The sequence below is a fragment of the Gadus chalcogrammus genome, chromosome 21, assembly GCF_026213295.1.
Source record: "Gadus chalcogrammus isolate NIFS_2021 chromosome 21, NIFS_Gcha_1.0, whole genome shotgun sequence".
NCBI lineage: Eukaryota > Metazoa > Chordata > Actinopteri > Gadiformes > Gadidae > Gadus > Gadus chalcogrammus.
Genome location: NC_079432.1, coordinates 1,132,302 through 1,156,437, shown reverse-complemented (window position 1 = coordinate 1,156,437; position 24,136 = coordinate 1,132,302). Strand labels below are relative to the sequence as shown.

Sequence of the window (24,136 nt, the reverse complement as noted above, 5' to 3'; positions counted from 1 at the left end):
ACCTGAGAGCAACAGCGACACCTGGTTGTGGCTGGGAAAGTATCCTGGTTTAATAATAACTCGGGACAAATTTCCTGAAATTATCAAATGATATACAAAACTGGTGAAATAATTTTCAAAGGTAAAACAACTTATGATTTTTGATCCCATGAAAAAGATAAGCATGACGAAGGCTATCATTTGTATAGACTGAATCAACATGTATGGCCCATTTCATACATTTTAGTTTCAGTAAACCTTTGAGGGATATAAATTCTTGGTGAAGCGATGGGCTCAACAATGTTGAACATGGCCAAGTTAAAGTTCAATCTAGCTGTAAGTAATTTACTTGCAGGTTAAACTTTAAATATGTAAATCAACAAAATTAAGAATAGGATGTGAGATAACACGACAGTTTATGAAGTTACAACATATTTATTACAGAAAACAGATAGTAACAACATATGAATAGAAAATCATCGATCCATCGATCCTGACACACACACGTGATCGATCAATCTCTTCATCTAAAGAGTCAACCATCTGGGGGATTCATATGGTGCTACTCGGGTTCGGACTCGGTGGGAGGCTTTAGCTCGGTGAGGGTTATTGTCAGGACTCTGTATGGGAGGCTTGAGGTTGTGTCAGGGTCAGGACTGTGTAGTTGAGGCTTTAGGACTGGGTCAGGGTCAGGGTCAGGACTGTGTACTGGAGGATTTAGGACTGGGTCAGGGTCAGGACTGTGTACTGCAGGCTTTAGGACTGGGTCAGGGTCAGGACTGTGTACTGGAGGCTTTAGGACTGGGTAGGGTCAGGGTCAGCACTCTCTGTTTTGGGGGCTTTAGCTTCTGTCTCCTCGCCCTCTGCCGGTACAGGACCCCTCCTCTTCCTCAGTCCCTTCATCTTGCGGGTCTGCAGCTTGCCGAGATCCTGCTTCTGCATGTGCAGACGACCGAACTTGGTGCCGAAGACGTCGTGGGAGATGTTCTTCTTCTTACCAGCCTGAAAGACATTAGAGAACACGCTCTAAACATCTGGAAACACCTTCATCCAAACACACGTTCTAAATATCTGGGAACACCTTCATCCAGATACACGCTCTAAACATCTGGAAGCACCTTCATCCAGATACAGGTTCTAAACATCTGGAAGCACCTTCATCCTAGTCATTCCTTTGATCACATTTGTGGTTAATGATGAATACAGGTCCTCATTACAGTTCCATTAAGGTGATCCTCCTAATGTTAATAAGGTAATAGTATCACTCCAGTGAACATTGTGTTTCTCCATGCTGGACGTGGAAGCCTCCGGGACAGATCAATCAAGATGAATTGATCATTGAGTTATCAGAACGAGGTTAACCTCCTGATCAGCATGTGACTGAAGACTGATTGATGAGCCCTGATTAGTGAGGGACAGTGGGCCTCTCTGCGTGACCCACAGCTCAAGGGTGAGACTAGCATGGTGTTCCTCTGACGGTGTCAGTAGCATGTATAGACTACCATGGAGAGACCAGCATGTATAGACTACCATGGAGAGACCAGCATGTAGAGACTACCATGGAGAGACCAGCATGTAGAGATTAGCATGTATAGACTACCATGGAGAGACCAGCATGGAGAGACTACCATGGAGAGACCAGCATGTAGAGATTAGTATGTATAGACTACCATGGAGAGACCAGCATGTAGAGACCAGCATGTAGAGATTAGCATGTATAGACTACCATGGAGAGACCAGCATGTAGAGACAACCATGGAGAGACCAGCATGTAGAGATTAGCATGGAGAGACCAGCATGGAGAGACCAGCATGGAGAGACTAGCATGGAGAGACCAGCATGTAGAGATTGGCATGTATAGACTACCATGGAGAGACCAGCATGTAGAGATTAGCATGGAGAGACCAGCATGGAGACTAGCATGGAGAGACCAGCATGGAGAGACTAGCATGGAGAGACTAGCATGGTCAGCCTCTAATGGTAGACACCAGCAGGTATAGACCAGCATGGAGAGACAAGCATGTAGTTCCTCCAACGGTAGAGGCCATCATGTAGAGACCAGGATGTAGAGACCAGGATATAGGGACTAGCATGTAGAGGGTAGCATCGTTAGCAGAACAAAACAACCGATCCTGGATAAGTTTGGCGTTGGCGCGACCTCCTACCTTCAGAACCTTGGGCTGCCGGTGGGCCGTCTTGTACAGGTCTTCAGACGCCATGTGGGTCCTTCTCACCACAAAGTCAAACGCTGGTCCGATCTCCTCCAGCTCGATGCGAGGCGTGCGGCAGCCGGACTTCTTCAGCAGAGACCTGAGAGAGAACACAGAGCAGGGGTCAGGCCTCAGCTGCTGGTCGGACCTGGCTGCTGAGCCCCTGGACTGGTCACCATGGTGTTGCGTACCTGTAGCTCCGCAGGTAGATCTTGTCCTCCAGGGCTGTGATGTGCAGGATGTGCTCCAGGCCAGCCAGTCTCACGGCCGGTACCGCCATGCCTCTGAAGAAGTCTGGGAGGCAGGAAGGCCGTAACGTAACGTAAGCTTCAGCTAACTTTTGTATAAAGTTAAACAACCACCTCCGAGAATGTATGAATGAATCGCAAGCAGTACACAGCGGCCATGTTTGTTTACATCGCCGGTTCTGTACATACATGTTTGGGTGTAGCAGGGTAAAAGTAGATTGTACGCAAACACAGGATATCCTGCCCATTCAGGGTTATTGTTAAAGACAAATACCCAAATATTTACTGATAGCGCTACGGCCCGCAGGTATGTGCAGAGGAATGTTAGCGCAAGAGCTAACAGGCGTGTACGGAGTGTTAGCGCCAGAGCTAACAGGCGTGTGCAGGTGTGTATGGCGTGGAGTGCGGTTCCTCACCGATGAATAAGCTCTTGAGGCGCCGGAGCTCGTGGTCCACGTCGAAGGCGTCGCCGGCGAACACCAGCATGGGCTTGGTCCCCTCGGGACACTTGCTGTTCTGTAGGGGTCACAGCGGCCCAGTCAGGGGCCCGCCATCACAGAGACCCAGAGGACCCAGACCAGACCCCGAGGACCCAGACCAGACCCCGAGGACCCAGACCAGACCCCGAGGACCCAGACCAGACCCCGAGGAACCAGACCAGACCCCGAGGACCCAGACCCCGAGGACCCAGACCAGACCCCGAGGACCCAGAGGAACCAGACTAGACCCCAATGACCCAGAGGAACCAGACCAGACCCTGAGGACCCAGACTGGACCCCGAGGACCCAGACCAGACCCTGAGGACCCAGACTGGACCCAGAGGACCCAGACTGGACCCCGAGGACCCAGACTGGACCCCCGAGGACCCAGACTAGACCCTGAAGAACCCAGACTAGACCCTGATGACCCAGACTAGAACCTGAGGATTCATCATCAGGTGACTGATCAACGTCTCCTTGGTAGTTCAGACGGCTAGCCCCCCCAACGACCCCGGGCTCACTGCGGTTCAGGTAGCCGTGATGAACACGGACCGTGCAGAGGTCCTGAAGTCGTTTGGATTGTTACCTTGAAGTCCATGAGGCCGGTGTACTTCTCAATGCCGAGCTCCATCATGTCCAGCACGTGGAAATCGAACAGACGCCCTGCCGAACAAACACAGAGAGGATGAGGGTCTTTACAGACAGCTAGGTAGTGACAGTCACACCAGCGACTGTCTGACCAATGAGAGTTCGTGGTGCAGACAGAGTCAGGCTTCACTCGTACCGAATATCAAGTTGTTTGGTCTCTTCTTGTTATGAGACCCGAAGACGAAGAGAGAGCAGTCCGTCTTCTTGGAGAAGAACTCCTGGAAACACAGTAAAGATGGCCGAGTTAGGGTGGGATGCTCAGGGTTAGGGTTAGAGGTCAGGGTTGGGGGGTAGAGGTTGTTAATCAGAGATATATTATACATTCACTTTACATGCTAATCACTCATTATGTTCCTTTGCAGTACATTAGCATCTGCCTGAAACCAATTCAAACAGCCATTATGAAGGGAAAGCCCCTCATTCTAATGTTTTATGAGCAGTGTTTCTGGTCCTATCTTCTTCCCTGTTAGAGCTGCCCTCTGCCTCCTCATCAAAGCATTCATCCTGAAAACTAAACTAAGTCCAACTAAATCAGGTCACTTGTGTAGTTAGAGGTCCAGATACCAATACATTTGATATCCACTACTACTCAGAGTCCTTTAAAGTACAGAGAATCTCTCTTTAAAGAGTAGAGCAGGGCAGAGTTGAGCTGACAGTCTTTGGTATTTTTTAATCAGTCAGTCAGGATTAGAGTTTCAAGTGAACGTTCTGCCTAGCAACTCAAACCTTGTCTTTTATTGGATTGGGAGTGAATAGCGGTCAGAGCTGAAGAACAACATCGCGGTGAACCTGAGGCCAGGGTTAGAGAGCGTTAGGTGAGGCTAGGGCTACAGACGGTTAGAGAGGGTAGGGTTAGAGGTACAGAGGGTTAGGAATAGGGCTAGAAAGGTTAGGGTTAGGTAAAGCCAAGATGAGACTAGGGCTAGGGTTAGGGAGGTTAGGGTTGGTAAAGCAGTGGTGAGGCTAGGGTTAGGTCAAGATAGGTTAGGGTTAGAGAGGTTAAGGGTTAGGGTTGGTAGAGCAGTGGTTAAGATGAGCTAGGTAAGGAAGGGGTTGGCGCTAGGTACAGCAGAGGGGAGACCTGCAGCCTGGGAACCAGACAAATCTGCAGGCTCATGTTTTATTTGCTCTGGCAGATGCATATGGCTCACTGCAGCTCAGGCACATCTCCAACTGACCTGGTTCAGATCGGGCCAATCACACCCATTTATCCAATAAGGGGCGGGTTTAATAGGATGACTGAACAGAGGAGCACCCTATGGGAGAGCCGCTGGTCGTTAGAGGGTGAAGCTCTATAGGGGAAACATACCAGCGATGTGGAGTCTTCGAAAGGCCGTGTGATGTTCTTCCTTTAAACAAAGACAGACAACAATGTACAGAGAGATCCGTAGATAATGTCTGGAACAACATGCACCTCTACAGATAGATCCGTTGATCATGTCTGAACCAACGTTTACCTATACAGATAGATCCATTGAGCATCAGATCACTTAGCAAGTCAACATCTAACCCTCAACAATTTTATGAGGCCATGGTTCGATGAAGACATTGTTGACCTGAATAAGAACATTTTCTACCAGCTGATGCTCAGTGAAGGGACAACTCACTTTTTGTAGAGGACTGCGTTGGGCTTCTTCAGAGCATACTGTTGAGGGAGGACACGGGGAGATCAACACAACACTTCTCACACTATTCACATTCTATAGAGCAACAGTAACACTGGCTGCAGCCTGTAGAACCGCAGGGCACCCGATTCACATTCTATAGAACAGCAACCCTTTCAACCTCAACCCCAGTCTGTTATACCATCTGAACCCTGTATTAACGGGACTGTCCAACCCCAGTCTGTTATACCATCGGATCCCTGTATTAACAGGACTGTCCAACCCCAGTCTGTTATACCATCTGAACCCTGTATTAACAGGACTGTCCAACCCCAGTCTGTTATACCATCTGATCCCTGTATTAACAGGACTGTCCAACCCCAGTCTGTTATACCATCTGATCCCTGTATTAACAGGACTGTTCAACCCCAGTCTGTTATACCATCTGATCCCTGTATTAACAGGACTGTCCAACCCCAGTCTGTTATACCATCTGATCCCTGTATTAACAGGACTGTCCAACCCCAGTCTGTTATACCATCTGATCCCTGTATTAACAGGACTGTTCAACCCCAGTCTGTTATACCATCTGATCCCTGTATTAACAGGACTGTCCAACCCCAGTCTGTTATACCATCTGAACCCTGTATTAACAGGACTGTCCAACCCCAGTCTGTTATACCATCTGAACCCTGTATTAACAGGACTGTCCAACCCCAGTCTGTTATACCATCGGATCCCTGTATTAACAGGACTGTTCAACCCCAGTCTGTTATACCATCTGAACCCTGTATTAACAGGACTGTCCAACCCCAGTCTGTTATACCATCTGATCCCTGTATTAACGGGACTGTCCAACCCCAGTCTGTTATACCATCTGATCCCTGTATTAACAGGACTGTCCAACCCCAGTCTGTTATACCATCTGAACCCTGTATTAACAGGACTGTCCAACCCCAGTCTGTTATACCATCTGAACCCTGTATTAACAGGACTGTCCAACCCCAGTCTGTTATACCATCTGATCCCTGTATTAACAGGACTGTCCAACCCCAGTCTGTTATACCATCTGATCCCTGTATTAACAGGACTGTTCAACCCCAGTCTGTTATACCATCTGATCCCTGTATTAACAGGACTGTCCAACCCCAGTCTGTTATACCATCTGAACCCTGTATTAACAGGACTGTCCAACCCCAGTCTGTTATACCATCTGAACCCTGTATTAACAGGACTGTCCAACCCCAGTCTGTTATACCATCGGATCCCTGTATTAACAGGACTGTTCAACCCCAGTCTGTTATACCATCTGAACCCTGTATTAACAGGACTGTCCAACCCCAGTCTGTTATACCATCTGATCCCTGTATTAATGGGACTGTCCAACCCCAGTCTGTTATACCATCTGATCCCTGTATTAACAGGACTGTCCAACCCCAGTCTGTTATACCATCTGATCCCTGTATTAACAGGACTGTCCAACCCCAGTCTGTTATACCATCTGATCCCTGTATTAACAGGACTGTTCAACCCCAGTCTGTTATACCATCTGAACCCTGTATTAACAGGACTGTCCAACCCCAGTCTGTTATACCATCTGATCCCTGTATTAACAGGACTGTCCAACCCCAGTCTGTTATACCATCTGATCCCTGTATTAACAGGACTGTCCAACCCCAGTCTGCTATACCATCTGATCCCTGTATTAACAGGACTGTCCAACCCCAGTCTGTTATACCATCTGATCCCTGTATCAACGCGACTGTTCAACCCCTCCTAGCCCAGTCTGTTATGCCTGCGTGCTTTAAGAGATACACATGGTATAGTGTATATAGAGTGTACAGTGTAATCCTCACCAGGTCTTTGAGGGCGTTGGTGATGGTCTCGCTGGTGTTTCCTCCCTTCATGATCATGGCGTTCTTCACGTTCTCTGCTATCTTCGGCGCCCGGCCCTCCAGGAAACGCTTGGAGCGCTGAGACTTGGGCCTCCTGTACACACACACACACACACACACACACACACACACACACACACACACACACACACACACACAGTATGGATGGTGAGTGTTTAACATCTATGAACACTCGCTACTAGAGCACCCAGCTAGGTACATCATCAGGAATCGTCCACATAATAGTACTTATTAATAGTATTCCTGATAGCCCTGTCATACTCCCACAGCTCGGTAGGACTATGACAGTACTAGCAACAGGGGAGAGGCGTCCATCACTTCACAAGCTGACCGCCTCAGACTTCTTGACAGAAAGGGGCTCCTACTGACACACGCTGTAGGTGAGAGCAGAATACATGCAGACACGAGCTGGAGGACCCAAGCTCTCCGTAGGTTGCAATACAAGTGAGTCTATCACCGTTAAACCCAATCAGATCGGACTCGTATATTCCTGTCTCTTCGTGGAGGGCAATACCAAGAGGAGTCGCTAGCGTCTGGTAGAGGTTTCTTGAAACTCTTGGAGAATAGGTTTATTTCAAAGTAAAGTTGATATTATGATGTCAACTCTTTATTTAATAGAATTGTTTATATTTGAGGAAGATATTAAGATGTTAAAGCTTTATTTTAATATATTTATTTAGAAGAAGACAGAGACCCTGCCCCTCTTCGAGGCCAGACTTCCATTTTTTACAGGAGGGAAATATCTAAAGTATATATATTAGATATCAGCCCCCTGTTCATAGTCATACGGGTGTTCTTGAAGATAAACTCACGTCACGTTGTCTAGTTGTGTCATGTTGGCGTTCGGAGCGCGTGGATCTTCGGTGGTTCTCTGCCCGCTGGTCCACGTGAAAACACCCGGAAGACAACACGAGGACTTCCGGCAACGTCACATCCTGGACGAACGCGACGCATTAACACAGAAAATATAACACGAAGAAAATAAAAACCTACAAATAACCATACATGGTTTAATAATATATATAAAAAACCTTTGATAGATAATGCCATTTTTCTATTGATAAAAGTCACCATGTGTTCATCAGAAATCGTCGCAGGGTCGACTGTTAACGAAGTTTAGTTAGCGGTTTTACTGGGTGATCAGGTGCCGATTGGTTATCGAATACTTGGACCACTGTGCCACCGGACATTAATTAATACCCTCTTATTGTATTGTTATATACTAAGACTCCAAAAAAAAGAAACACTTTTCAAATAAAACTTGAAAAACGATCAACATAAAATGTAACATCTCGCCTCAGTCGTCTCCGGGTCTGCTATTGGTCCTTGCACGTCTCGAACCACGCCCACCAGGTCCTAATCAGACCGATGCAGGTATTATAAAGCTTTTGGCTGTATTATATATTATATTAATAATTTACCACTGGCATAAGCCATTGGCCAGCAGATGGCGACACTAACCCATCTACTTTACAATTAAAACATTGGAATAGGGTATTAAACTATTCAAATACCGACTCGCACACACTGGCATTCACCTAGTAAAATAACTAAGGCAGTATTTAAATATCTAGAGCATTAAGCTAGTATGACATATGTGCCAGACATGTATTTAACTCGTTTTCAAATTTATACTGGACGTTTGAACTAATATACACTATCTACTATAGACTATTAAATACAATTGTACGATTTCATTTTAGCATCTTATGTTTTTGTTCTAACTCTAAAATCTTGTAAAGGTCATAAAGAAAGAAAAGACGATTTCACAGATAAGTATTTTATTATTTTAAGCACCAAGCTCATAGTACAGATATAATTAGCACATCTTGACCATCCAAAGAAAAGCAAAAGAAAGAATTTGAACAGCAAAGTCTCCCCAGTACCGCTGGTTGAGCAGGCGACCGAGTTAACCCTAACCCACGCTAGAGGGAATAACACACGAACAGGGAGATCTATTGGTCCACTGCCAAATGCATTCCTAACAAATAATGTTGTAAGAAAAAACTATTATTCCTGAAAATAAAACAAGGAAGAAGCATTTGATTTGCATTTCAGTATATCAAAATTAAACGTATCAAAATAATATTCCACTCCGCCTGGTCGTGGTGACCAAACAAAGTCTGTCAAAATGCTGGCTCATATTCCTTCATGTTGCAGACCTCCTCGCAGAGCCTTCTAGTCGCCTGAGGGATGGACCTCCGACCTCCAGGGGCGCTGCAGTCCTCCACACCCCGACACCACTCCAAACCACCCGGAGGACCCCTCTGAACCTCCCTGGAGCCCCCAGCCCGCCAGCCCCCCGGGGGGGGCACCCGTCTCACCCTCTCCCAGCACCGGCCCCCCAGTCTACCCATCACCTCTCTACCACTACCCATCACCTCTCACTCACCCTACTCAACACCTCCCCCCCTCTCCCAGTCTACCCAGACCCTCTCCCAGTCTACCCAGCACCCCTCCCAGTCTACCCAGCACCTCTCCCAGTCTACCCAGCCCCCCTCCGAGTCTACCCAGCCCCTCTCCCAGGGCGTCCGTGCCGGCTGCCTGGCTCTTTCTGTCTGGAAAGGCTCAGCCCCCCGCACGGCGCCGGCGCCCCCCCGGGGTGGGAGCCCAGCGGTGGCGTTGGTGACGAGGGTCCGGTGGGGGTGGAGGGAGGAAGACAGCAGAACCCTAGACTGCTGAGCAGCATCGCTCGTGGTCACATGCACCCCCCTAACCCACCCCCCCCCCCCCCCCCCCCCCCCCATGTGATAGAGGGCTGTGGGGAACCACTAACTACCAAACTGCAAGGGGCACACATTTTGGACCAATTCACAAAGAAAGAAAAGAAAAAAAGATGTCTGGACAGTGGTGTGGAATGATCCGGGAGGCGCCTGACATGCTCAGATGGAGGCTGCATTGTGTGCGAGTGGAAACGGGCAGAGGACGCGTTTTGTTGGAGAACAAGCACATCTCTTTGTTACCCATTCAGGCCTCCTGGCGGCCGGCTCCCGGCTGTAGGAGCATATTTATATTCATTATCGTAATATCATATTATCCAGGGGGGGGGGGGGGGGGGGCGGGGGGGGTGGAGTTCGTCTAAAGTGCAGTCGTGAGTACAATACACACATCAGCAGGGGGGACCAATCAGAGGCCATTTGAGCATGTCAGGGGCGGTCCTAGTGGGCTCGGAAGCCTTGTCTGTTGGGGATGAGGGGGGAGGAGCCATGTCTGTGGGAGAGGAGGTGGGTGGAGCCATGTCTGCAGGGCAGGAGGTGGGAGGAGCCGTGTATGAGGGGGAGGCGGCGGGGGTGGGAGGAGCAATGTGTGCAGGGGAGGAGGGGGAAGGGGCCGTGTGTGCGAGGGAGGAGGGGGGCGGAGCCTTCAGGAGCGGGGAGGAGAGGGGTGGAGCCATGAATGTGGGCGATGAGGGGGGAGGAGCTCTGTGTGCGCAGAAGAAGGTGGGAGGACCCATGGGTGTGGGGGAGGAGGGGGGAGGAGGGCAGGAATGGCCTGCTGGCAGGGTGCATGTTTAATTCCCAAACATGCACGTCAACATCACAGCAAGAATGAGCTAGCATATCTAAACAGAGAAAAGAGCGGTCATGCAAGAGTTCTAAGTCAAAGGTACAACAACAAGGTCCGCCGGAGGCCAGGCGGAGACGCGGGGGACGAGGACGGAGGAGAGAGGTGGGCTCCCCCGGGGGGGGCGGACGGACGCGGGGGCCACAGCCCCCGCACGCGCCCTTCTTTCTACGCCTCTCCTTCATCTCTCAGCTCTGCTGGTTGTGGTTTTTCACGTAACTAGTAAAGACGAAGTTGTAGTCGTTGAATTGGGCCAGCTGGCGGTCCATGCGGCGGAAGCCCTCCAGCTTCTGGGCCGAGGAGAACACACTGCGACACTTGGAGGTCTGGGGGGACGCAGAACACAACCGCCTGAAATCCTGGAGCTCAACTCAACGGTCCTCACAGTGGTCACAACAGCCCCCTGGCACCTAATGCATGTTGTACGGCCTTGCACTTATACCGTGTGGTCTACGGGGAATGGGTTAGCCTAGCGGTGTTAGTGCTTGGCACTTGGTTCTATGAACATCCTCACTGTACCCACAGCGATACATGGTTTCACCTTCTGACAGATGACCTTGTAATTGACACTAACTTCGTGTATCTACTTCCCCCCACGTTGTTTCTATCATTCCAGTAGCATCTGCGTCATGGGGACTGATATCACATCGCTCTACTGCACATGGTGCTTAGCAGTAGTGTAATTGTTGTTATGAATCAGTAGGCTCTTACAGCAGGACGTCTGAGAGAACCTTTAATGAATGGGTTATCTAAAATGGATAGTCAGGGATCTCTAGTTTACGGCAGCAATCACCTACGAGGCCATAAACACGTCAGGGATCCCAAGCTGAGGCAACGCCATGACCCTCACAGCGCTCTCACAACAACGCCCTAACCTCCCTTCTAGCCGACCAACGACACCAGCCAGCCTTAAGACAGCAGCAAGCACTCACTGCTTCACCCCCTCCCTACTCACCCACTGCTCCACCCCCTCCCTACTCACCCACCGCTTCACCCCCTCCCTACTCACCCACCGCTTCACCCCCTCCCTACTCACCCACCGCTTCACCCCCTCCCTACTCACCCACCGCTTCACCCCCTCCCTACTCACTCACCGCTTCACCCCCTCCCTACTCACCCACTGCTTCACCCCCTCCCTACTCACCCACTGCTCCACCCCCTCCCTACTCACCCACTGCTCCACCCCCTCCCTACTCACTCACTGCTTCACCCCCTCCCTACTCACTGCTTCACCCCCTCCCTACTCACCCACTGCTTCACCCCCTCCCTACTCACTCACTGCTTCACCCCCTCCCTACTTCACCCCCTCCCTACTCACCCACTGCTTCACCCCCTCCCTACTCACTCACTGCTTCACCCCCTCCCTACTCACTGCTTCACCCCCTCCCTACTCACTGCTTCACCCCCTCCCTACTCACTGCTTCACCCCCTCCCTACTCACTCACTGCTTCACCCCCTCCCTACTCACTCACTGCTTCACCCCCTCCCTACTCACTCACTGCTTCACCCCCTCCCTACTCACTCACTGCTTCACCCCCTCCCTCCCCACTCACCCACTGCTTCACCCCCTCCCCACTCACTCACTGCTTCACCCCCTCCCTACTCACTGCTTCACCCCCTCCCTACTCACCCACTCACTGCTCCCCTACTCACTACTCACCGCTCCCCCCCCTCACTACTCACCGCTCCCCCCCCTCACTACCCACCGCTCCCCCCCCTCACTACTCACCGCTTCACCCCCTCCCTACTCACCGCTTCACCCCCTCCCTACTCACCGCTTCACCCCCTCCCTACTCACCGCTTCACCCCCTCCCCACTCACTCACTGCTTCACCCCCTCCCCACTCACTCACTGCTTCACCCCCTCCCTACTCACTCACTGCTTCTCCCCCTCCCTACTCACCTACTCACTGCTTCTCCCCCTCCCTACTCACCTACTCACTGCTTCACCCCCTCCCTACTCACTCACTGCTTCACCCCCTCCCTACTCACTCACTGCTTCACCCCCTCCCTACTCACTCACTGCTTCACCCCCTCCCCACTCACCCACTGCTTCACCCCCTCCCCACTCACTCACTGCTTCACCCCCTCCCTACTCACTCACTGCTTCACCCCCTCCCTACTCACTCACTGCTTCACCCCCTCCCCACTCACTCACTGCTTCACCCCCTCCCCACTCACCCACTGCTTCACCCCCTCCCCACTCACCCACTGCTTCACCCCCTCCCTACTCACTCACTGCTTCACCCCCTCCCTACTCACTCACTGCTTCACCCCCTCCCCACTCACCCACTGCTTCACCCCCTCCCCACTCAATCACTGCTTCACCCCCTCCCTACTCACCCACTGCTTCACCCCCTCCCTACTCACTCACTGCTTCACCCCCTCCCTACTCACTCACTGCTTCACCCCCTCCCTACTCACTCACTGCTTCACCCCCTCCCTACTCACCTACTCACTGCTTCACCCCCTCCCTACTCACTCACTGCTTCACCCCCTCCCTACTCACTCACTGCTTCACCCCCTCCCTACTCACTCACTGCTTCACCCCCTCCCTACCCACTCACTGCTTCACCCCCTCCCTACCCACTCACTGCTTCACCCCCTCCCTACCCACCGCTTCACCCCCTCCCTGCTTCACCCCCTCCCTACTTCACCCCCTCCCTACTTCACCCCCTCCCTACTCACGGCTCCCCCCCCTCACTACTCACTGCTCCCCCCCCTCCCTACTCACTGCGCCCCCCCTCACTACTCACGGCTCCCCCCCCTCACTACTCACGGCTCCCCCCCCTCACTACTCACTGCTCCCCCCCCTCCCTACTCACTGCTCCCCCCCCTCACTACTCACTGCTCCCCCCCCCTCCCTACTCACGGCTCCCCCCCCTCCCTACTCACTGCTTCCCCCCCTCACTACTCACTGCTCCCCCCCCTCCCTACTCACGGCTCCCCCCCCTCACTACTCACTGCTCCCCCCCCTCCCTACTCACTGCTCCCCCCCTCACTACTCACGGCTCCCCCCCCTCACTACTCACGGCTCCCCCCCCTCACTACTCACTGCTCCCCCCCCTCCCTACTCACTGCTCCCCCCCCTCACTACTCACTGCTCCCCCCCCTCCCTACTCACGGCTCCCCCCCCTCACTACTCACGGCTCCCGCCCTCACTACTCACGGCTCCCCCCCCCTCACTACTCACTGCTCCCCCCCCTCACTACTCACTGCTCCAACCCCTCACTCGATCACCAGTTCAGCCTCGTTACTCACCTGATTCACAAAAAGCGTTGTGACGAATTTTCCAGGTTTAAAGACGTCCACGACCTTGCGGACGAGGTCATCGTAGGACGTTTGGGAGAGGTTGGTCTCGAAGCTGACGTAGGAGAACTCTGGCTCTGGAGTGATGTGGATGGTCCAGTAGGTACCCTGAGGAGCAGAGGCAGGGGTCAACGTCTCCCCCCACAGGCGACTCAAGACCGGTCAGACGCTGGATCAACACGTTCACTCACGTCCGTTTTCATTCCATTCATGGAGTAGCCACAAGGGTTAAACATCGTGGCGTCAATCACTGAACCTGGGATCAGGTCACGTATTCCACTCATCTGGGGACAGAAGGGGAGACGAGGTGAGCATCGTTAACCGGCGACCGGGGGACGGCGAGGAACCGATGGCCGCGCTGTACTCACACGAGTGACATCATTAGCAGAAACCCCGTCTTTCATGTAGAACAGGTCCATGATGGCTGGGTCCAGGTCACTCATCAGAACCTCCAGGGTCTGGTCCGCGTGTTTGTTCTCCCAGAACTCCGGCAGGTCCAGGGTGAACAGGTACCTGAACACACACACACACAATACGTCAGCCACAACCAGGTGAACTTGGATGGTTCTAACTAGCGGTCGACTACAGGTCTGTCTGGGATGGGAGAGACTCTGTATGCTAAAAACACACAAACTACATACAAAAAGAATGAATTGATTTTTTCTCGTTATTGGTTTGTAATGTGTTCATCGGGTGCAACTGTTCATCTGGTGTGACGTGGGAGACTGGTTCCAACCGGATCTAACAGGGTGTGACTGGTTGAACAGGGCGTGACTGGTTCTTACCAGCAGTCAGAATTCAAACGGCCCATACAGTAGGGAGCTCCGTCTGCATTATGGGAAGAAGAAGAAAAACATGTAAGAGACTTCATGGAATTGATGTTCAATGGCCCAATCAATAAATACTGTTCTCACACGTACTTGGGAAGATCTGAGCCAGGAAGTCGACCTCCTCCTGGAAGTTACGATGAGGGAATTCCTGCTGCGTGGGCTTCATGAAGTTCTTTCGGGAATAGAAGAAGTTCTGGGGGAGAACAACGTGATGCATCAGTACACCGCCCAGAGTACAGCTGCACAATACATCAGTACACTGATGTGATTGGACAGGGGAGGGGGACGGACTGATGTGATTGGACGGGGGAGGGGGACGGACTGATGTGATTGGACAGGGGAGGGTGGGGAAAGGACTGATGTGATTGGACAGGGGAGGGAGGGGGACGGACTGATGTGATTGGACAGGGGAGGGGGACGGACTGATGTGATTGGACAGGGGAGGGTGGGGAAAGGACTGATGTGATTGGACAGGGGAGGGAGGGGGATGGACTGATGTGATTGGCCACGGAGCACCATGTGACTGACCTTGATGGCGTCGAAGCCGCAGTACTGGCGGGCCACCTCCAGCAGGGGGACCAGGGCTTGCAGTAAGAGGGTGGTTCCACACGTCTTCAAAATGAACCGTCTCTTAGAGACAAACATGCTACTCTCACTGTGGAGGAAACACGCCGTCGTTAGGACACGCTGGTCAAGATAGTGAGACGTCACGACACGCTAGAGTGAGACCCGCTACAGTCAGACACGCTAGAGTGAGACCCGCTACAGTCAGACACGCTAGATTGAGAAGTGAGACACGCTTGAGTCAGACACGTTAGAGTGAGAAGTGAGTCACGCTACAGTTAGACGCTAGAGTGAGTGAGACACTAGAGTGAGAGTGAGACACTCGAGTGAGAGTGAGACACTAGAGTGAGACACTAGAGTGAGAGTGAGACACTGGAGTGAGATGTGCGACAAGCTACCCTCGAACATCCTACAGTGAGAAACGCTAGAGTGAAGATACTCTTCAGTAACCTTACAGCTTTAGAGACGCTCAAGGTTTTTTTATATATGGCTGTAACCATTTATTATTATATTGCATAGTATATTGGTTCTACATTAACCACCACCGTTGTCCCTTTGCCCAGACGAAAAAAAAAGTTTTGGGGTTTACAACCCATTTTAAAGAGGCAGGCCTGAAGAACCATCTTCAATCACTATAACGGCCCCCAAATGAATAGAACCTGCACACTTAATAAGTTCCCTCAGACCCCCTGACCAGAACAAGAACCCCCACTGCTCGAGTAATGACACTGGAGACGCAACATAAGACATGCTCACTGTAGATGGGTTAGTTAGACTAGAAATGATCATGCCAACTGTAGAAAGGGGTTAGAAATGGACAGGCCAACTGTAGAAGAGGATTAGAGATGGAACTAGAACTGAAAGGTCCGAGTTACACATGGTAGAGTTCAGGTTTCAGAATGCCCTCTAACCATTGGCTGAATCATATATTGAGTCACATATTGAAGGAAAAGCATGCACAGTTAACCATTTAAGCAATGGCTTGGCAGCTACATTTTCACACTGGCAGGTTATGACGCTATGCAGCCTAGAGCTTGAAAACCTGATCAGTTCAGGCTAGATCTAGACAAGAAGAAGTAGAGGCTAGAACAGTACAGACCAGAGCCAGACAGCATTACAGACTAGAGCTGTACAGACTAACTGTACAGATTAGAGACAGGCAATGAACTGTGCAGACTAGAGCCAGAAAGCAGCTAGACAGACAAGAGCTGTGCAGACTTAAGTCAGACAGCAGCCCAGACATAGACCCGGACATAGAGCTGCACAGACATAGAGCTGCACAGACAGAACGGTGCAGACTAGAGCCAGAAAAAATAGTTTAATAGTGTATAGGACAGTTACGGATAATTTACGTTACAAATATGCAGCGTTTCCCCAATGAAAAACAGTTTCCCATAAAAACAAATAAACAGTGGTGACACAACTGCCATTCTGTTATCAAAAGCGATATCACACTCCGCAGCGCAAGTAAACATTGGCTTGTAGCGCCGACTGCAATCGAGATGAAACATAGATACATAAAACAGATGGTGCGAATTATCTGTGAGTGTAGGTTACCACTACGGACGCAGCAAAAGGACTGATTTACTGCACGTCAACATGAACCAAAAACCTACACTGTTTCCCACTGCAGATGTTAAAATGGCTGCACCAAAATGTGGCGTGTCCTCGACCAATCAGAACATTCAGAGCTGCAAGCCCCAAAGTTCTACAGTAATACCCTGTCCAAACAGGGACTCTCTGGGGGGTAGAATAATGTCCCCTGAACCCAGTTTAGACTGTGCTCCCTGCGGTGGAGACCGAAGTCCTTCCAACGGTTCCTAGGGCCTGTGGCCCCTGGGGGGTAAACACTAGGGATGGGGATCATTCATATTTATGGATATCGATACCATTTTTGATACTCCTTAACGACCCGAGTCTTTTTCGATACCACTATCGATACTTTTCTATTAATTGGTGGAAATACACCTTGTTTTTAGTGATGAGGAAAGTATTTAGGAAATAATTGTATTTTGTATTAAATATGTAATTCTTAATAAATATTGACACAAGTAGTTTTAATTATATATGCTAAAATGATTAGAGCACTATACAACTGTATTAGTAATACAGAAACATGAGTAATGCAGTATTACTCATGTTTCTGCATAAATACAGAAACATAAGTAATGCAGTATTACTCATGTTTCTGTATTAGTAATACAGAAACATGAGTAATACAGTGTTACTCATGTTTCTGCATTGGTAATACAGAAACATGAGTAATGCAGTATTACTCATGTTTCTGTATTAGTAATACAGAAACATGAGTAATACAGTGTTACTCATGTTTTTCACCAAAAACTCAATTTACCGTTTCTTTGTGTTCCATTTGAACGCATCATGATAACCTAAGTCGTTTTACTGAGCCAACCTCAACACATCACGCAGCAGCACATCTGAAACTTTATTTACTTTTTAAGATAACTAGCTTGTATGCTGCCGGTACAACACCGATTTCACAATTGGATAACTATTTTTAATTGACGAGACTAGCGACAATGTCTGTGTGCGATTACCGCTGGTAGTTTGAGTGGATGATTGAGACGGGTCTGTCTGTGGTGCGACAGGAGGAGGAGGAGACAGAGTCCTTTCAACTCGGAGACAGTCGAAGGTACTGCATTTGGCCTTTATTTGATGCACAATGCTAATGTGCTTGGCCATTGAGGTTGGGTTATCCCCTTAGCCATCTTCACGAACAAAGTTAACCGCCGGACTTCACTTGTTTTACTGGTAATACCGGTTTGCTTACAATTCCATTCAAAGACATTGGTGGACACGCTGCAGTGATTGGATTGAATTGACTTAAATGCCGTGAAGCGACTCGATTACGTTACAGGATCTACAGGAGATAAAAAACGGGGGGACGGGACTCGATAGCGTTATCAATAAGCCCAAACGTTAACGATTTTCGGGTTTTGAAAAAAGTGGAACCGGGTCCTTGATAGAACCGGGTTTCGATCCCCATCCCTAGTAAACACAGCTTACTACTGCGGTCAAACTACAGAGGTCGACCAGATGTTTCCATTCAAACCCATATAGCCTACGAGTATGGACTATAGGTCGCCGATGGACGGTTTACGCCACACTTTGTACACTACGAAACTAGGAAAGTGTTTAAGTGACACCACTCAACCTGAGGGGTTTCGGCCCCTGACTGACAGGTAGATATTTTATGGCCAATCTGAAAAAACAGCATTCTACCAGCGAACTTGGAAGAAGAGAGGGACTCACCTGAGTATATAAGCTTCCTGTCTGTCAGTCTTTGTCACACTAATGATCAAACAATGCACATTCTCCAGAAGCTTGTCCCACTCAAACCTGGAGAGAGGAAAGACAGGGGGGGGGGGACACAGTTGATTGAATCCGTTGTATTGTAAAGTAATGCATTCCAAGGGGTCACGCATGGTTTGTGCATACGTGACAGGACAAGATAAACCTTCATTAGTCAGAGGGAAATTTATCGGAATGAATTGCAGGAGAGGTACGAGTGCAGAACCAACCCAAGATAATAATAAAAATAAGGTAAAACATTTAGCTATTGAAGCTAACAAATGTTAGGTTAATCGTTAACCTAGCAATTGTTAGTGCTTGACCATTGGTTCTAAGAAAATATTTACTATACTGACAGCGAAATATCGCATCTCTTTCTCCTGAAAAATGTAATTATTGTAAGTAGCTTTGGATAAAACCATCTGCTAAATGTAAATCTAAATGCAGCTAAAGCTAATGTATGGTGCTGCATCGTTTCATCATCAGGGGTACTTTAGCTACTGCAAAAACATGCAAAATGTAGCCAATGTTGCGTTGACATTAATAAAACACGATGTTAACAATATTAATCCCTTCATGCACATCGTCGTGCAGGGCATCCAGGTTGTCATGGAAACACTCAGCCCCGCTTCCAGGTACATAACCGGCTAATCAGGTGAGAGCTCAGGGACGCGCTCCGATTGGCCGGCCGTGAAGTGGGCCAGGCCGAGATCGTCACTCAGTTCAAATAGCTGACCAACACTGGGCTCGGATAACACGGGCAAGGACAGCTGCTTTGCATGGCGCTGCATCACATTAACTACAGAGGGAGGGAGGGAGGGAGGGAGAATCCATTATAGGGTTCGTTAGCCGCCCTTGGCCCCTGCCATTAGGCGTCCTCCCGGTTTCCCACTCACTCCCAACTCTACATCGTCAACGCCAGTTCTTTGCCCACCGCCCCCAGAGGGGGGGGGGGCTGACGGTTGGCTCTGCGCTGGCTGATTGGAGGAACAGCGCAGCCATGTCGCACCGGGCCACCACATTCCAGAGCCGGGCCTACATCACCGGCAGCGGTCCCCTTAGACACGCAGGGCTAAATCTGGAAGCCGCTCCGGGTCAGCTGGCCCCGGCGAGGGCACACGGCGGATTAGGTTTCTTAATGAGGGGAAAGAGGCCGGGCTCACTGTGAACCCGACCCGCTGGCTGCATCGTCACCACCAACACCCACTTCCTGTGGCGAGCAGTTCAGGGCGTTGGTGTGCGACCGTGGTGGGCAGGAGGCCGGAGTGCAGCCGCGTTGGAGAACACTCCAGTAGGACCGGTAGACGCGTTCATCTCCTCTGCCCCACCTCTAACAAACCATCCAAGCCCTGCTTTTTGTTGTAGCTCCATATAACTCTCATACTTATTTCAGGGCTTGGGACGGCTGGATAGTTAGATAAGAGTGGTTAGAGCGGTATCTGACGGGCTAAGAACAGCCAGGAGGGCAGCAGGCAGGGTGCCAGCCAGCGGAGCCCACGTCCTTGTGGACTTATTTGGACATTGGCAGCGGTCCAGGGAGCACAGCGACCTGCAGTCAGCCTTGAGCCTTTAATCTGCCCGCCGCACAATACTGACCCCACCGCTTTCCCTCAAGCGCCCAGCGCGCTCCTAAAGCCATTGTTGGTGACGGGGTTAATACAGTGAAAGGTCAACCCGACCTTTCACCCGCAGAGGGAGAAGTCTGCCATAGATCTGCCGAAACAACGCACCGGAGCACGGCCAATGGGGCGGCGCGGCATCAGTCATGTGGTCTGACAACTCGTTTGTACTAGACACCATAGAGCTGTGAAGTGCAACTTTTCACTTGTACACACTAGTGCGATAAAGCACTTGGATTCACAAGAGGAAGTGTACACCAGAGCTGTAAAGAATATCTTCTGAAAAATGTACTTATTGTGAGCCCCTTTAGAAAAAAAGCGTGTAGTGTATGTCATGTAAGACACATGTATTCACCACTCAGTATACTAGAGCTGTAGTACACATGTATTCACCACTCAGTATACTAGAGCTGTAGTACACATGTATTCACCACTCAGTATACTACAGCTGTAGTACACATGTATTCACCACTCAGTATACTACAGCTGTAGTACACATGTATTCACCACTCAGTACACTACAGCTGTAGTACACATGTATTCACCACTCAGTACACTACAGCTGTAGTACACATGTATTCACCATTCAGTACACATATTCACCATTCAGTACGCTACGGCTGTAATACACAGGTATTCACCATTCAGTATACTACAGCTGTAGTACACATGTATTCACTGGACAGTACAAACACGTTACGACTCATAAGTTTTACACCGCGGTTCAGCTTTGGAAACAAAAACCACTCCAAGACATCCCAGTTGTACGGGTGGCCAGAGTCTTGGAGAAACGTATACATTATTTAACGGTCCATACATCCCAGTCACTAGGAATCGTCCCCTCGGATCAGCCAATAAGAGGCATGGGTGGGGAGCAGGTCCGTGGACCGAAACGTGACTCGACCGAAAGGCCTGAACGACAGTGCCTGGTTTGTTGAATGCAAGTTTACCCAAAGAACAGGTCCTTTGCTCTACATACATAAATACACAACCGACCTCATGAAGTTTATGTAAACAGAAAAAGTGTTTCTGTGGGTGTTACAAGAAGTGTACTGCCTGTCCAATCCCTCATTCCGGTGTTCTGGTGTCATAAATACTATTAAAGGCAGACCGGTACATCAAACCCTGTAGTAGTAGTACACAAGTGGACAGCAGTGGGCTACGGAGTTCGAGTGCCGTCATGTCACGACTGCGAAGCACGCGGTGACGAGCACATGTGAGGCCGACATGACGCAGGAGGAGACAGTTCCTGTACTTCAAGTCTGCCCGGGTTAAGGTTATAATGAACTATTCGTCGCTTATAACACCGTGGGCGGCAGGGCATCCCCAGCACTGGCATGCCGCCACAATTTTCTTAAAAAACCCGCGATAGGTAAATAACACGAATCCCGCGTCAGTGTTTAACGGAAGGTTGTTGGTTCTGGGCCCTCCGCTACCTTAATGCTCCAGACTCCTCGGAGAAGTAGCGACTAACGTGTCTTGTTTGGAGATAACGGGGACCTGTCACCAGGTACCGCTGAACCAGCCGGCTTAAATCACCAGGATTACCAAAGTATCGAATGGCTATCGAACAGTGGAGAGATGATGAGAACTAATGACTCAGCTAGCCAGAGCTAGCACGGGCCATGAGAACCAATGGCCTCAGCTAGCCAGAGCCAGCAGGACCCATGAGAACCAATGGCCTCAGCTAGCCAGAGCTAACCGGGGGCATGAGAACCAATGGGCTCGGCTAGCTAGAGCTAGCAGGACCCATGAGAACCAATGGCTCAGCTAGCAAGAGATAGCCCGCGCTAGCAGGAGTCGTGAGAACCAATGGCTCAGCTAGCGGTAGCTCCGAGGGCCATCTTAGAAACAAGACGTGAGCCAGCACGTCTCCTGAGACTCGGCGGTTCGTCAACAAACCCACAGCGGGGATTCGTGTCTCCGACAGCTGACCTCCAGACGCGAGGCGTCCGGGTCCCGGACGTGAGGGATAGTTAGAAGTGTCCCCGAATAAAAGTGTTATAAAGTCAAAATAAACCCTATGGATGAGTCAGTCCCTGGTGGTTACAGCGTGATGACAGGTCGTCTCCCCACCCCAAGCCCCGGGGAGCCCCCCCCGGCCTCCCGGTCACCCACCTCGGGATGGTGCGGAGGTCGCCGGTCCCCTTGGCCTCGTCCTGCCGGGTGAACCACACCTCCAGCAGCTTCTCCGTCCCCTCGAAGAAGTGTGCACCGTTCTCCTCCATCGTGAGACAACAGACGCCGACAACAGAAAATAAACGCTGGTAACCGTAGTTATTCAGTCCTTGCTTGACCGGAATAATTTATTATAAGTACAGTCCTTAAGTAACAATCCAGGTGTATTTTCTTAGTTTTGCCGTCTTCCCTTTGACAGAGAATACCGTGAGCGAGTGCTAGCTAATATCGCCGGCCATACTGTGGTAAGCAATGAATGAGGGGCGCATGGCGTTTTTATAGCGCGGCTGCTCACCGACGGAACACGTCAGTGAGCGGCGCAACCAATCACAGCTGTCGATTGTTCCGTTTGGACCTGTTTGATTGGCCTACACAGATGTCAACGTCGATGCTACACCCCCACGTGTACATGTTACTGAGCTAGATCTACAACATAATTTAATCCCGTGGGAAATAGTTTCGTACAGTGGCTCTACTCCAGACAGATCATTACAATGCAAAATATAAAATGATATATCTATCCAAAAATATGCACACAAAAATCGTCTGAGATGAAAAACATAATGTTATAATAAGAAACTATGTATTTGCTATCCCTACATTCGTTAAATATTTCGTCGTTAAACGGTGCAGACCGACATACAAACCAGGAAATGGCGGGGGAATGAAACCAACCGATTATTTAAGTAATGCTGCATGCAATAATTCAATTTATTTTGTTTAAATTAAGACATACATGGGATCACTGGATTACAACTTCTAAGCAGAGCTGAGGTCGAGGTGGAGGGAGTGTCAGACTATTGCCACACACAAAGCTTTTATAACCCATTCCTTGTGTGTGTGTGTGTGTGTGTGTGTGTGTGTGTGTGTGTGTGTGTGTGTGTGTGTGTGTGTGTGTGTGTGTGTGTGTGTGTGTGTGTGTGTGTGTGTGTGTGTGGTTTGTGCCCTGATAAACGTTACAACAGAGGTTCCTACCCTGATAATCGACACAACAGAGGCCACTGCCCTGATAAAGGACACACAGAGGTTCCTGTAGATCCTGGACCAGTGTCAGCTCCCAGGAGAACAGTGTCTGTATGAGGACCTGGGCGGGCAGGGCGGGGTGCTGACTTTGAGCTGATCCCGGCCTTCCCCAATGCAAATAAACCTGCTACGCTTTGATCTGAATACGTGTACGATCACCAGAGTTAACGTATCGTGAGAGGATCTGTCTGCACACTCCTGTATCCTGACGGCCCATTTTTGCTGTTTTTAAACACTTTTATGACACACATAAATGTTTATGACACTCATAAATGTCATAAACATATGTAATAAATACATGGCCTGTTAAGCCCTTCGAGACGGTACCTGTGATTAAGGGCTAAACAAATACAATTAATTGAATTGAAAACTTTCCTTTCTGAAACATCCAGAAACTCCAGGGTAGTTTCTCTTATCCAGTTATTGGTGGTCCTGTTCAGCTGCTGCTGAACTGTTCCTGGCGGTTTGTTAGTCGACCTCAGACACTCGGGGCTCCCTCTCACCTCCATTTTGTCTATTTGGCTTTCAAAAATGAAGACAATAAGATGGAGCCTTCCAGAGGAACTCATGAACAGTGTGTATTACTGGTAAAGATACTATATACATTCAGAGTCCCAGTGGCGTCACTAGGCTGTTTTATTCGGGGCTAAAGCC

General features: G+C 49.9%; 2 protein-coding genes across 2 annotated transcripts; both read right to left on the bottom strand.

The window, feature by feature from the left end:
• Positions 1-395: 395 nt before the first annotated feature.
• Positions 396-8,019, bottom strand: rpf2 (ribosome production factor 2 homolog). Its single transcript, XM_056581685.1, has 10 exons — positions 7,897-8,019; positions 7,025-7,157; positions 5,172-5,209; positions 4,874-4,913; positions 3,701-3,782; positions 3,503-3,579; positions 2,854-2,953; positions 2,381-2,483; positions 2,145-2,289; positions 396-981 (listed from the first exon to the last, which is right to left on the bottom strand). The coding sequence occupies exons 1-10, from the start codon at positions 7,917-7,919 to the stop codon at positions 775-777; spliced, it is 948 nt and encodes a 315-aa protein (XP_056437660.1). The 5' UTR covers positions 7,920-8,019; the 3' UTR covers positions 396-774.
• Positions 8,020-10,141: 2,122 nt separating this feature from the next.
• On the bottom strand, positions 10,142-22,717 carry amd1 (adenosylmethionine decarboxylase 1). The gene is made up of 9 exons (XM_056581682.1): positions 22,400-22,717; positions 18,624-18,710; positions 15,315-15,441; positions 14,877-14,979; positions 14,742-14,784; positions 14,325-14,469; positions 14,148-14,240; positions 13,909-14,064; positions 10,142-10,974 (listed from the first exon to the last, which is right to left on the bottom strand). Exons 1-9 carry the CDS (start codon positions 22,507-22,509, stop codon positions 10,837-10,839), a joined length of 1,002 nt encoding a protein of 333 aa, XP_056437657.1. The 5' UTR covers positions 22,510-22,717; the 3' UTR covers positions 10,142-10,836.
• Between the last annotated feature and the right edge of the window lie 1,419 nt (positions 22,718-24,136).